This window comes from Pararge aegeria, chromosome 3 (assembly GCF_905163445.1).
Source record: "Pararge aegeria chromosome 3, ilParAegt1.1, whole genome shotgun sequence".
In the NCBI taxonomy this organism is placed as follows: Eukaryota; Metazoa; Arthropoda; class Insecta; order Lepidoptera; family Nymphalidae; genus Pararge; species Pararge aegeria.
Genome location: NC_053182.1, coordinates 12,268,613 through 12,282,752, shown reverse-complemented (window position 1 = coordinate 12,282,752; position 14,140 = coordinate 12,268,613). Strand labels below are relative to the sequence as shown.

Here is a 14,140-nt window from a genome sequence, read left to right as displayed (position 1 = left end):
ATCCCGTTACAATTATGTAAACAAATAAGTATGAACGCTTCATATGTGCCTGTGATAGGCCTACATGAAAAAGGAATTTTGAATTAGATTTTGAATTTGAATTTGCTTACTACTACAATAACAGCATACCAATTTCTGATTCTGATGATTGTCAAAACTCATTCAGTGAATAATATAAATAAGTCTGCAGTTTTGTAATGAATAATAGAGACACAAACTCCTTCTTACGTAATATATTCATGCATTTATGCCTTAAAATACACGCCGTTAAATCAAAAATCTGAAACTATCAAAATTCTAAAATATATCATCATCGTGATCACTCATCACTTTAAAAATCCACGGTACTGGGTAACTTGTTTCCAGCAGCTCACAGCCACTTGTTTAAAAATATGAAGTCAGTCCAAAATATTGCCCGAATTTTTATCGAAATCAGTAAACTAGATTCCATGAAGATTCAGCTTGACTGAACGACATAACGATTGGGAATAAACGAATCTCGAAAATCAGCTCGTTTTTTGTCAAGTTTATTATTATTTACAAATTCACACTCGAAGTTACGATACAAATATTAATTGAATAAATAATAAATAAAATTCCTTATGCAATTAGAATAAATTGCAAAAGGAATTTTACGAAACCCACTAAATGCTCTATGCAAAAGTTCACATCCCCTGCCCCAATCTACATAAAAAAATTCACAAAGATATATTAACTATAATTTATCTAAAACTATTTTATTTATAAACAGAGTTTTCAATTTAATGTAAATAGCAATCGATAAAGAAATTTTCAGGACTATTCAGACTTCACTGTCGTGATACTTAAAAATTATTTTTCCAAATAAGGCTAATTCATATCCAATTCGGCCATGACATTGCTAGCGAAATGGTAATATGCATTAGTATTAATGATTTTCAAATAGCGCTTCATTTGTAATGTCACAAGATCCCTTTAATTAATTTGAAGCGATGTCAAGTGTTCCACTACTGCGCGAGCGCGTGCCCGACCAGTCCGAACTCGGGTGCTTGCTTACACACACTCTATAGCAATTGTTGTTCATATAATACAGTGATCATGGTTGATTTACTCGAAGTGCTTGTGTAAATCCCGAAAGTGACAAACACAACATCGCCATAGCCTGCGGTTCAAGGCTCGACTGAACTACGCGATCACATCAAGGTGCTAACACAAAGGGCCTCTATCACACGCACGAGGCAGCTGAGTCCTATGTTGTTATTTATCAGCACTATTTTCACTTCACCTTCAGTGAATATCTTATCGATTGCTAGCTGTCAAAAAATTGTTTGATATATACTTCCGATACCAGTGTTGCGAGTTATCGACTTCAACGAGCTGACTCCGTAATTGCGGTTAAACGAACGTAATGACATCCTAATGAATCATTAGTAAGAATGAAAACTAGGAGTGATAGAGACAAATTACATATTAATGGTAAAAGGCAAGATAAAAATGTGCTAAAAATAGAGAAAAATGGGATAAAACATGACAATCGAAGTGCAAAACCGCGTTCTCCAATATTGGGTTCCCGGATGAAACGTTCAGGCGTCGATGCTGTCAAAATGCATTTGGAAGCAACTGGTGGAAACGGCAGAACGTCTAGATCTGCAACTTCGGTAATATTTTTACATTTATATTTTTAATTCTACTTGTCCCTCCCAACCATATCTTGTTTGTTTACAAATTCACTGAAGGTTTCGCCCTAAGGTTTTAAATGTGTGATTACATGTACCCATATACACGTACATATATAACAAACTAATAAAATAAATATAGATGCCATAGCATTATTTTATACCAGAATCGGGTTTTTGTCTGATATGATATCAATATTTAAAATCTTCCAAAGACACATAATCTCACAGAGATATTTCTTTTAATTCAGAAACTCGCCTTTAAAGATTAACATTAAAAGTCCATTTAAAATACAAGTTTGGAATATTTCAACACTACAATTTAAGTACAGTTAATTATACATACAAAACAAAGTTTATCACAGACGCAATGCAACATACATTTACAAAGTACATTATTCAGTAACTACTGAGAAAATTATTTAAGAAAACGTAAACGTTATAATCTATAACACTGATTGCGAATGATTTGCTGCTATCCGTTGAGAAGCATTACCTTATCTCCGAAGGTCTTCGTTAGATCCTAATAAAATTTAAATTTGACCTAAATTAACTCTTAACCCTCAAAAATTAAAAAGAAAACATCCAATCCCGGTTTGATTTTAAGCCTGTAATTGAAGCGATGTGGTGAGGCAGCATATCCAAGAAAATATGTACGCATCGAATTCATTCCTCAAATATACAAATGACGTCTGCAGCACAAATCGACCGCATCATCATTCGCATCTCTGCACGTCCGAATTGCTCGACATGTGCTGACGTCATCATTCGCATTTCCAATACAAAAAAAATTCGTTGACTAGCGTGCGCTTTGCAGGTCCCTCGTCTGCAATTGACTTAATAATACGAATACATCGCAAATGCGACAATACCTACGCCGAGGCCGTGACGCAAAAACCATGTGATTCGTTTATCACATTGCTGCGATCGTGACAAATAAAGATTATCGACCGCTAAAGATGCATACTGCCTTGGGGATAACATTTTAAAATAAGAGAAATATAACCATAGTTAATATCTTATTCAAATCTCAGTGTCCCGCAAAACGTATTACAACAGATGTTTGCCCTGGCTATTGAAGTGATCACAAGACCGATTAGCGCTCTCACTATGAGTACATACATAGTCGTACCTACTTAGGGTTACAATTCAATGTTTGTTTTTTGTTTAGTATATTCTAAAACTATATATCTATATATCTATACTAGAAGTGGTACCCACGATTTCGTCAGTATAGGTTTGATGACCTTTTTGAGACTTAGAAACTTTTTGGCATTAGCCTTTCCCGTCTCTACTCAGTTTGAATAGTTCTTCGTTAATTCAGTTGATTGTGGTTGTGATACTTAAATAATAAATCAATACGTTTGTACATAAAAAGAAACATTTTCGCATTTTTATATTAGGGTGGATTTATGGTCTGTATAACGTGTATTTGCCAAATTACACGATGATTTGAAAATAATATGTTGGAACGTACAAATGGAGTCTGTTCAGATACCCCATTTCATTTTGAATACATATTTTAAAATTTAGATTTGATAGCATTAATCTTGACCTCTATATTTACGTTGGAATAGACGTAAAATGTCGCACTACAAGGATAAGTTTTATTTTTGGGTTTCGACGGATTTTGTACAAAATTTGAAATCTTTATATATACATTTCTTGTGCGTGTGTATGCCACTGAACTTCTCCTAAACGGCTGGGCCGATTTGAATGAATTTTTCGAATGCGTTTGGATGGCATCCAGGTTTTGATTTACGAATCAGCCCGACAGATAGCGCTGGGGTCCGCTAGTATTTTAATAAATATTATAAAGAAAGGAAAATCATAGGGTAGAATCAGTTGGTTACTGGTTGGCTCTAACTAGGTTTCACGCTTCTTTTAAGTTTAGCGTTTTTGTTCATAAAGACTAAAAACAGTGCGTTGTATTAACAGTAACGTACTTATTTGAGGAGGAGGTTCTCAATTTGAGCCGTATTTTTTATGACCCTAATAGGTAACTATTAACACCACTTACTATAAGTAAATACGAGTATGTATCCAACGCATCAAGACAATTAGTTTGTGTAATCTTAACACACAAAACACACTGTACAATTCATTAGAGCAATTAGGAAAAACGGGCAAATATTTAAGAGTAATGAAGAAATCAAATTTAAATTATGAGAAACATCAATAATGGAAAGCATAATAATAATGTGCCTGGCGTTCTATTGGCTTTTTCTTTTTCTCTGGTAGATTAAGTTTTAAGTTAAAGAATCTAGTTTACCATCGCCTCACCAAAACAAAAAAAAATATACGTCAGTATCCACTATACTGATCTTTTGATGTACTGACTTAATTTTATAAAATTAAAACTTTAGGATACGTTTACTATGGTTTTTTTAGTACCTAGTACCTTAGTACCTAGGTGTTAAGCCTCATTTTCCTGTAACTACACCGGCAATCACTGTTCCGACCGGATCACAGCATTGCAAAAATTGCTGATTAGCGGCAGAAATAAGTCTGGCGATCGTACTTCCCCGGACGAGCTGTGTCACAAAAAGCTTTTCTACTAGAACTATGTTTGATTAAATTAATAATTTTATTTATTTAATGTATTACATATGGAGCCGTTTCGGTTTTTATTTATACTCTATTTAAAAACGAGACATAAAAAAGAACAAACACATGAAGAATGAAGCAGGATACAAAAGGCGACCTTATCGCTAAGTAGCGATCTCTGACAGGCAGGTTTTGTTGCAAACCCCTTTTTTAACGCTATCAGAAATAATCTAAATCTATCAGAAATTTAATATTGTAGTAGACATAGCTTACCGAATTTCAGTAAAGTGGCAGTGGGTGTGATTACATAGGTAGGTACTCGTAGACGTTGGGATCCCAAATTGCTGGAATCGCAACCAGATTTGGTAGACTCCCAGCTGGTTGGATATTTACAGATGACATTAAATGAGCTGCAAGAGCCGTTGGAGGCAGGCGGAACAAGACCGTGGAATTTAGACAAAATATATTTTTCCAGCAGTGTATGTTCATCGGATTATATGATGAAGATCATGCCTTTCAAGTTTGCAAGCTTCCAACATAGACTATATCTTCACTTACCTAGATTGCAAACCAGCATTATCATATAATGCCTCAAAAGTGCCTTGAGATAGAAATAACATCATCAAACTCATTAATATTCTACTACCTCTTTTTAGTTTAAATATTTTTTACCTTAGACTGTAGGTGTTTGATAAATAGATAGATAAAGTAGTTGGGCTTAAGGAGCAACAGTTCTTGGGCATGTCTTAAAAATAGTTTAACGGGTACATACCACGATAATATTATGGAATTTGTCGATATTTCGACCCAGTTGCATAGATCGTGTTCACGACGGGACTTCGAAGGTGCGAGATGTCAAGTTGGATGTCCCGGACAGAATCTGAATACCCAAATAAACAGTTACCTATGATGAAATGTTGATCAACCACGAGAATCTTAGTTTAAAATCTTTAGCAACAGACATGTGTCCATTTTTGTGACACCACATTAAATTAAACCTTTGTGTCTAATGACCATGGACCAAGAGTCTTAAACACAAACGCAATATATATTTTAATGCCCATATTTTAGTCGTCTGACCATGTGTCACATTACCCGGGTGCCCTCAAAATTTGATTTTCCTCTACGACACACTGCATCAGGTGACTACAATAAAATAAACAAGATTATGTTTTCATTGGATAAAACTTACCCTTGACAATGTGACAGTGATACAAATCTTCGAAACCATTAAAGGAATACTCATAATATCTGCCTTCACAGCGATTTTCTGATCCTCGCAGGTGAACCTAAAAGTACTTTATAATTCTTTTTTAAATAAACTAATTAAGGATCATTGTGCCCTTAAAAAATAATCTTAGTTTAAAATGTTCTGCCATTTCTAAACTTTGGTCATAGGTGTGGTTACATAATATAAAATTCGTTTCAATCGAATTGTTTCTAATAGTGATGCACCAAGAAACGATAAATCTCGCCTAGTAGTATACTCACCTCTTTACAATATAATGTAGACCCATCTGTAAAAGTATGCTGAAGAAATTGCATTAATACTTACCAATAAAAGATACAGGAGTAAACTATAGCAAGGATTTTTTGTTGTCGTTGATTACTGAAATTCCTACGGACACGCTATCTGGAAGCGGTTCAATAGCAAAGACGGAACCTGTGTAGGCTCTCGAAACTCTCTCTCGAACGTGTGTAACGAACTGATCTCTCATCAGTAAGTACATTAAGAAATGGTACATATTGTATTCGAATTATTATTTGTGAACATTTGCAGGGTATATAATTTTATAAGGGTTTTTCCACACTCAATTTTGATGATGGGATGGTTGCGATATAAGATATTTATCTTTTTGTAATGATATAAAAAATGACAGATGTTATCGATTATTCTGTATCCTAGAAGAAATCAGTGAGTCTAGAATACGGATTTTAGTTTGATAAGATAAAATAAATCTTTTTATATGTCAATTCTATAAAATATGAGGCATCGTAAAAATATTGACACAAAAAGTCACTGCTAATTTAATCAAAAAAAAATAATATTTAATTAAAAAGTATTGGCTTATAATATTTTGGTTCCTATTTAAAATCTTACAAAGTTTAAAAGCTTATTAGTAAAAAATTAAAATAATACGGTAGGGTTATCCAAGCGAAATATTATTGTTATTAGAGATGTACATTAAAAAAATATTAATTAACACATATATACATTAGTTAATTTATCCTATGTATATATATATGTTATGTATGTTTGCCTAGAGATTTAAATAATTGAGTCCTACGTGGTTGTATATTGTAGTAAAGTTTCAGAGAGTAAAATTTTTTGCCATCGCACGGACTGAATTTTTCTTACAAAATGTTAACGATTCATGTACTGAATCATTTATGCGATTAACAGCCTACAAGCCTTTCTTATTCAAACGCTTCCATTTCACTTCTGAAATTCGCTTGACTGCAGCAATTTCTTCGTAATAGGGAACTGTTGTCACCCTGAGAGTATGGAACCCCGAAAATTTATAAAACGCTAAATCAATCACCTACAACAAAATTTAAGTTTTTAACATAAAATAAAAAAAATCCTTGGATTTCTCAGGCTGGTAGGGATTTAGATAATCCTGGAAACAATCCATAGTATAAATAAAGTGATGCCAAATTTGTGTCTTTGATAAGGTTAGTATAATCACAATGAGTTTGAAAATCACACATCACAATCTACGTAATTTAATCCATTTTCTTTAGAAACTATACCATATAAGGGCCACGGACATCGCGCAAGCTTATAACTATGTAAATGGGCAGTGTACTCAGAATATTTTCTATAACTTCCAAGCGCGCCAAGTCTCCATATTTTATGATTTACACGTGACTTGTATAAAAAGCAATGTTAATGTTTAAATTGTAACAGTTGAGATGAAACACTTCGAACTATTCCAGTGTACTCAAACCGTAACGTCTAGAACCGCAAAAACTAAACAAATCAAATTGTTTTCTAAACAAGACAATGACAATAACAATATACCAGTATGTGTCTATCTGAAATGGACTGTAATAAGGTTTAGTTATCATTAAACTTGAATTCAATGAAGGGAACAGACGTTTTCCTGAAAATATAAAGAAAAGTGCATAAAGTAATTATTGTAGAACCAGTATTGATTGAAGTAAACGCGCGAGCCTTTATGGGTTTTATCGACACGTCCTGTGTAGTTGTGACCGATCGTGCGCCGTCAGATTGAAGTGATCAGATATCACAGATTTTGGCATCGCGCACTCATCTCGCCTTTATCCCTGTATTATCTTAGACACCCACTTAAACCTCGTGACTTGACCACACTTAAAATCGTTTTCATACTTACTTTATCATCATATTACAGACGTTATCGATAACTTCGACCGAATAACACATATAGTGTTACACATACACATGCAGTGTACATTTGACTTAAATTATATTACTATAGTGGTGGTTGTTTTGTGAAATCTCGGAGACTTCCGATTCACCCGAATGTGAACATCAAAGGTGCGTATTTATTTTCTGTTTCTTGCTATATTTAATTTTATTAAGATGATGCTACACTATAATTTTTATATAAAAGTCTTTTTAAACGGTTTTTTTATGCATAGCCTTTAAGTATTGTTAAAGCAGAAACTAATAGGTACAATACCTAGGCAATAATTAGAAATAATTATTGCGTAGGTACAGTTTTTATTTGTACTTTTCGGCTAATTAAAGTTATTTTACTTTTAGATATAACATAAATATACAAAACTAACAAAACACCGTGGTATAAATAAACTTTATATGCATATATTTTGAATTTTTCGCCAAATATTTTCGGTACTAAAATCACCACAATCACATTCAACTCTATATAATAGAATAGAATATAATTCAAATTTATTAAACTACTTTCGAATCTACACATGAAAAAAAAATATGAATATGGTGTCCTTTGAATATACTGTCTACTGCCTCGTTCGTCTAGTAGTTACCATGTTCGACTACAGATGTCAATTCCTAAGCGTTCTATTTCCGGGTTGAACCTGTTAGGTATATTTTAATCAACCAATTATTAAGTAGTTCGTCTTCAAGCTATATATATATGATTATAGCGATAGCTAGATAGATAGATGAGAGAATAAAGTATTTAAATGATATGCTATTTTTTTATATTGATTTAGTATGAATTTCGAATTTGAGAGATATTAATCCTCAGCTTATACAATATCCCTCTCTCGTGGGAAAAAAATCTGGAATTCTACAGGGAATAAATACTTTAAGTCGCCTACTTTAATATTATCAATAATTTATGCTTCCGAACATCTTTTTAAAACGTTAACGTATCTTCTGCAAACTTACGCAATTTAGTGTTTATTTTTCTGCTGCACTGCACTTTGAAAAATATATTCTCTCTGGTCTGTTTGTTTCTTTGGCCGTGTCCAGTTACCAGCCTACCGACAAAGATGTGCCGCTAAAGAAGAGAAAATAAAATAAAATTTCAAAAACTTCTAGCAGCATAAAAGCTAAAAACAAGTTTAAAAAGTTTTAGACCCTGATATTATAAGAAAGATCTTTTATTTAAAAAAAGGCATAGTCGTGGTGACTTTAGTGGTGGCTCCTTTTTTTATTTACCTACAATCAACCTCACCTCAAGCAGTCTAAGTTAAGTACATGGCAGTTGCCTCCTGCGGACCTCCCAATTATAAAACATAGCGCTCACCAACAAAGACTTAGGGTTACGATATTTATAATATTAGTAACGATAAGTTATATCCTCTTACTAGGGATAATATTAACGTGGTCACCTGTCAAAGCACGGAAACAGGGAATAGACGCAGTATATAACTACACGTATACTATGCGGATATTATTACCACTAGTGCGCAGATAGTTGTTGCTGAGGAGTGTATCTACTCCTCAGCAACTTTTTATCCTTTCTCCGGGGGAAAAAGTGTCTCCTGCCCATGCTGCCGTGTTAGTGGGACTATGGTTAGTTACCCCACCGACAAAGACGTGTATGATAGCGCGTATAATATTATATATATAGGCTTAATATAAATGTACTTTACCTGCTGCCATCTTAGACTGTATCATCATTCGCCGCCAGGTTATATTGCAGTCGCAGGTAGCGGTGATAGCCCAGTAGGTCGGAAGTCCGACTTCACTTTCGGAGGGGGCAGAGTTCGAATCCCAGCACGCATTTTAAACTTTTCTAAGTTGTGTGCGTTTTAAATAATTAAAACATCACTTTTTTTAACGGTAATGAAAAACATCGTGAGGAAAGCTGCATGGGTGAGAGTTCTCCTTAGTGTTCTCGAAGGCTTTGAAGTCCGCCAATCCGGGGCTGGGTATTCTTGGAAAACTACGGCCTCAACCTCTATCATTATGAGAGGAGAACCGAGCCCTGCAGTGGGCCGGTAATGAGTTGATATGATGATGATGATGATTATATTGGAGTCAACGGCTAACTTGAAATGTAGTGGAATAAAAAAACAGTAAATACAGCGAGCTAGTTTGTTATAAAACCATATTGCATATCTGGATTGGATATGTAGGTAGTAGTGCTACTCGGTAAATATTTCTCAATCATCGCAACCTTCGAGCATTTATCGTCACGCAAAGAATATCATTCAAAACTACTGTAGAATGTCAATTGTCGAGGAAAACTGTCGCAATAATAAAAAAAATGTAACCGTTTTCCTGCGCATTCTTGTACATGAAGTGATGTACCTACCTATAACTTTTATAATCGTTACTTTGTTAAATAGGTCCGAATCATTACTTAATTTATCAAACCTATAGAGAAAATAATTCTTATTATAATTTGCTTTACACGCTTCTTCAAATTTTATCAAGTTGTTTTACTAAGTAAAGTCTCTCTTGAAGTAGGTTCCTAAATTTCAAATAAATATTTTAAATAAAATATGATTTTTTCCACCGGTGATAACATGATCAATAGGCGCCCGGTTGGCACAGTGGGCTGCGAGGGGTAGTCAAGGGTCTGTGAGGGTTCGATTCCCACGACTGGAAAATGTTTGAGTGATGACCATGTTTCTCAGTGTCTGGGTGTTTATTTGTATATTAAAAGTTTTTATGTATATTATTTATAAAAATATTCATCATTCATAGCATAAGCTACGCTTACTATGGGACTAGATAGCGATGTGTGTATTGTCGCAGTACATTATTTTACATACATGTTACTTGACTTTTCGAATGCCTTCAATTTTGGTATTCCATAGCAGTCCTAGTCGAGATATACCTCTTTTGACCATAAATTGTCATCCTCTAGTAAGATGCCGGCGTCCCTATAGGCGGTGTTCTTTCATCCATTTAATTGACCAAAGGATTTTTATTTTTTATTCATATTATTACTAGCGTATCCGGTTCATATATTTTTGTTAATTTAAATCCCCATCCCATTTCTGAAAACAAACCTCTCTCAGAGAAAATTTATAGTTGATAATTATCACAAGTTAGTTATAATAACCAGGAACGATAGAATAACGTGCTCTATGAGGCACACATAATACAAATGATAATAAGGATTACATAGTGTAAATACCATTGTAATACTTAGAAAATAACTTGCAAATCATTAAGTTACTTCATGACAAATAAAAAAATGTTATCATTAGAATTAATAATTTAAGATTTTTTTATCATATTTATTTCAAAAACCACTGTTAAATCGCGTAAATCAACTAAAATAATATTTGAAAAACGAATATTCATAGACATTAGACGTTCAACAGTCATAAATAAATAATTACTCAAGCTTTCTAAATAAAATAAACCTAGCCCCAAATAGGTTTAATTTCTAGAGACCCTAAAACTAGCGTATTTATGTAGGTCTCAATATTAAAGATTTTTTTTTAGGATAGTACGGAACTTTAGCTAAACGATGCGCGCGGTAGCGTTATGGGTAAATAGTTGATGGCGTATAAAGAAGAAAGTGTAGATACTTTATTGTACACGAAATTACAAATCATATCTAGTAATATAGAAACGACAAAGAGTACTATAGATGGGCAATTTAAAAGACGATTATAATTTATCTACCTCTATCCGAGGAAAAATATAAATGTTGTAAACTGTTAAAGGCAAAGATGGTTGGGCCATAAAATAGTTGAAATCCAAAGCACTGACAGTACTACTAACAAATATTTATTACGCCGCTAAGTTTGTCCTTAACAGTTTCAACACTTATATTTTCCTGGAATTAAATTTTCCGTAGCCTTTATCAAAAGTTTTCAGTCGGTGTCGCGTAGAGTAGCGCTAAGTGGGGCAATGGGGTGCAGAAGTGGGGTCTAAATATTAGACTTTCGGGAGATTCCATGATTTAATAATCACGTCACCTATTAAAAATTTGATTTGTCATTCTTTCATACCTTCACCGATTGAAAACGCACCCAAAAGTTAGGAAACCTATGAAGTTGGTCAAAAGATCCTTGAGTGTCTGACACACTTAGACCGAAATATTTCATATTTTTTCTACTTATTATTATATCTGAAGTGTGGATTTATTTTGTTATCATAACTTTATCTCTGAAACTCGTTTATATTCAAAGAAGTGTCAATTGGGATACAATTGGCAGCGACAAGGCGATCATAATAACATTGAGCATTTGTACATCGCGTTGTCACACAGTGAACTCGTCGTAGTACGGGATCGCTTGTATCCCGCTTTAGAATATTAAAAAAATATTCAAACAATTTGTTCGATCACAAAACTTGTGAAGTGCTACTCGGTGCTGATTCAATCAATATGGTACGTAGTGATTTTTTAGTGTTAATGCTGTGTTCTTTAGTACTGCAACATTGGTTAAGAGTTTGAATAAAGAATATAATTATATCGTTAATTGTAACGTGTAGAAAGTCATATCACGTAAAACAGCGCTGTCAGGGTTTATACACTCAGAGGCAGATGCGTCCTTTCTGTTTGTTTATATGTATATTATACTTAATTTAATTAATGCATATAATTGCGTGCTCATTCGTATGTCCTAGTAGAATTTACGCACAGCGTGGGTGGACTATCAGCGATATTTTACCTCAAACTACTATTATTATAACCTTATATCAAATGTTTACACGTAAAATATAATAAATAAGAAAGCTTTTGAAATTGACAAATCGTCAACATATATCGTTTGACATAGTCTATGAAACGTACTTATCAGTGTTTATCTAATTTATTAAGATCACTGCGTACACCCTAGGATGTAGATTATTACATAAAAGAGTACATAGAAGACGCTTTTAGAATACTATAGCTTTTGACCTTGTTCACGATAAGTTCGTTCAATTTTGATTTATAAAGTGAAATTTCATACAAAAATTTTGGTATGAATCTTCAACATCCTATCTTAAGAGGACGTTACCTATCTATATGCCAAATTTGACCAGATCAGACTAGACCAGGTACCAATTTTTAAAGTATGCATTGATAGATCAGTCAGTCGGTCAGTCACCTTTTCCTTTTATGTATAGCAATATATTAATACAGGCATATCCTAAAAAAGGTATAAGTGCGCTTGGTCCAGTTTAGTCGAATCACACCTAATATTAATATTTATAATCGAAGCGCATAACATACTAGGTCTGTAAAAGATAAACTAGCTGATGTCAAGAAATTATCGAAGAAATCAATTTAGTTTTCTTCAATATCGGAAATATTGAAGAAAAATTACATTTATGACGCATTTCTAGCTATATCAATTTTAATTTTTTTCTACCTCAATTAAAAAACTAAGTGGATGAAATAAAAAAGACTTGTAAGTTCATTAAATAAAGCCTGTATCCCGTGGGTCAATGCTCTATTCGTAGAAAGAAGGGTACAATAATATAAGTAATAAACAAGTAAGAAATAATGGTTTATTATTAATAGGCAAAATTAAATTAATATGATATTTATTTAAAGACCGATAAATCTTTTTTAGAAATGTGTGTTTTTATACAAATTACTGCACATGTGTGTTAGGTTAGGTTAGGGTTAGTATACCTAACGAAAAACACTTGGCAATATATTTACTTGTTAGCCACTTATATTGAATACTTGAATTACGATATATATTATATTTCCGTTAAACTCTGAAATACAAATAAACTAAAGAAAATGTATTTCATATCAGGCCTTGGTTTTCTTCTATGGGCCGTGAGCCTTTTATGTTCATTTTGGCCACAGGACAAATCCCGTCGCACGACTTCTCACGCGATGTCAATAGATGTATGGGTAGCCGAGTCGCCCGGTCGCCGCTGCCCCATGGCATGCATGTTTTCATACATTTGTTCCAGTCACTTGACGCTTCCCAGGTCGCGTAGCGTTCTCTCTGCCACCTTTGCTAGAACAATATTTTACTATTGTTTATCAATGACAATTGACCTTATAATGTCGCACTTCCGTAACATATTGCGGGCGCATCTCTTAAATTTACCCTCGCAAAGTAAGACCTACACAAACTTCGAAATGTCATAATTCTGCCCTTTGTTTACGAAACCCTAAAACATTTAATCAACCTTTCGTTTTACAATCAGTCGTCAGATGACAGGTAGCGATGATAACGACATAAAGAATCAAACACTACGTTTAAATTTATAATATTATAAATATTTTCTATAACATGTTTAAGTCGGTGCCAAGTTAAATGTAGAAAGTTACTATGTATAAAGAAAATAGCAAGGAAATGAATTATTAATCGCTATTGGTTTCCTTATAATATTTGAAGAGTTCCGTTTCTCAGTTTCTCCAGGATCCCATTTTCATCAGGTCAAGAGACCTGATAAAAATCCCGAAGTATACCGTCTCAAACAAAAAATATATTTACCAAATTGGTTTATAAATTACATGAGTTCTGAGCTAGGAAACAAAAAAAATGCAACAAATTGAGAACCTGCTCCTTTTTTGTAAGACGAATAACAGAGTTCTCAGTTT

At 33.6% G+C, this 14,140-nt stretch overlaps 1 protein-coding gene across 2 annotated transcripts in view; it reads left to right on the top strand.

The window, feature by feature from the left end:
• The first annotated feature begins 1,415 nt into the window (after window positions 1-1,415).
• LOC120635670 (sodium/hydrogen exchanger 9B2-like) overlaps window positions 1,416-14,140 on the top strand; it is a 54,278-nt gene continuing 41,553 nt past the window's right edge. Inside the window, exon 1 of one of the 2 annotated variants that reach the window (XM_039906760.1) lies at window positions 1,416-1,637. In XM_039906760.1, coding sequence (XP_039762694.1) covers window positions 1,416-1,637 — 222 coding nt within the window. Of the gene's footprint in view, window positions 1,638-11,959; window positions 11,978-14,140 lie in introns of those variants that run through there. The other variant, XM_039906771.1, reaches the window with a different exon arrangement.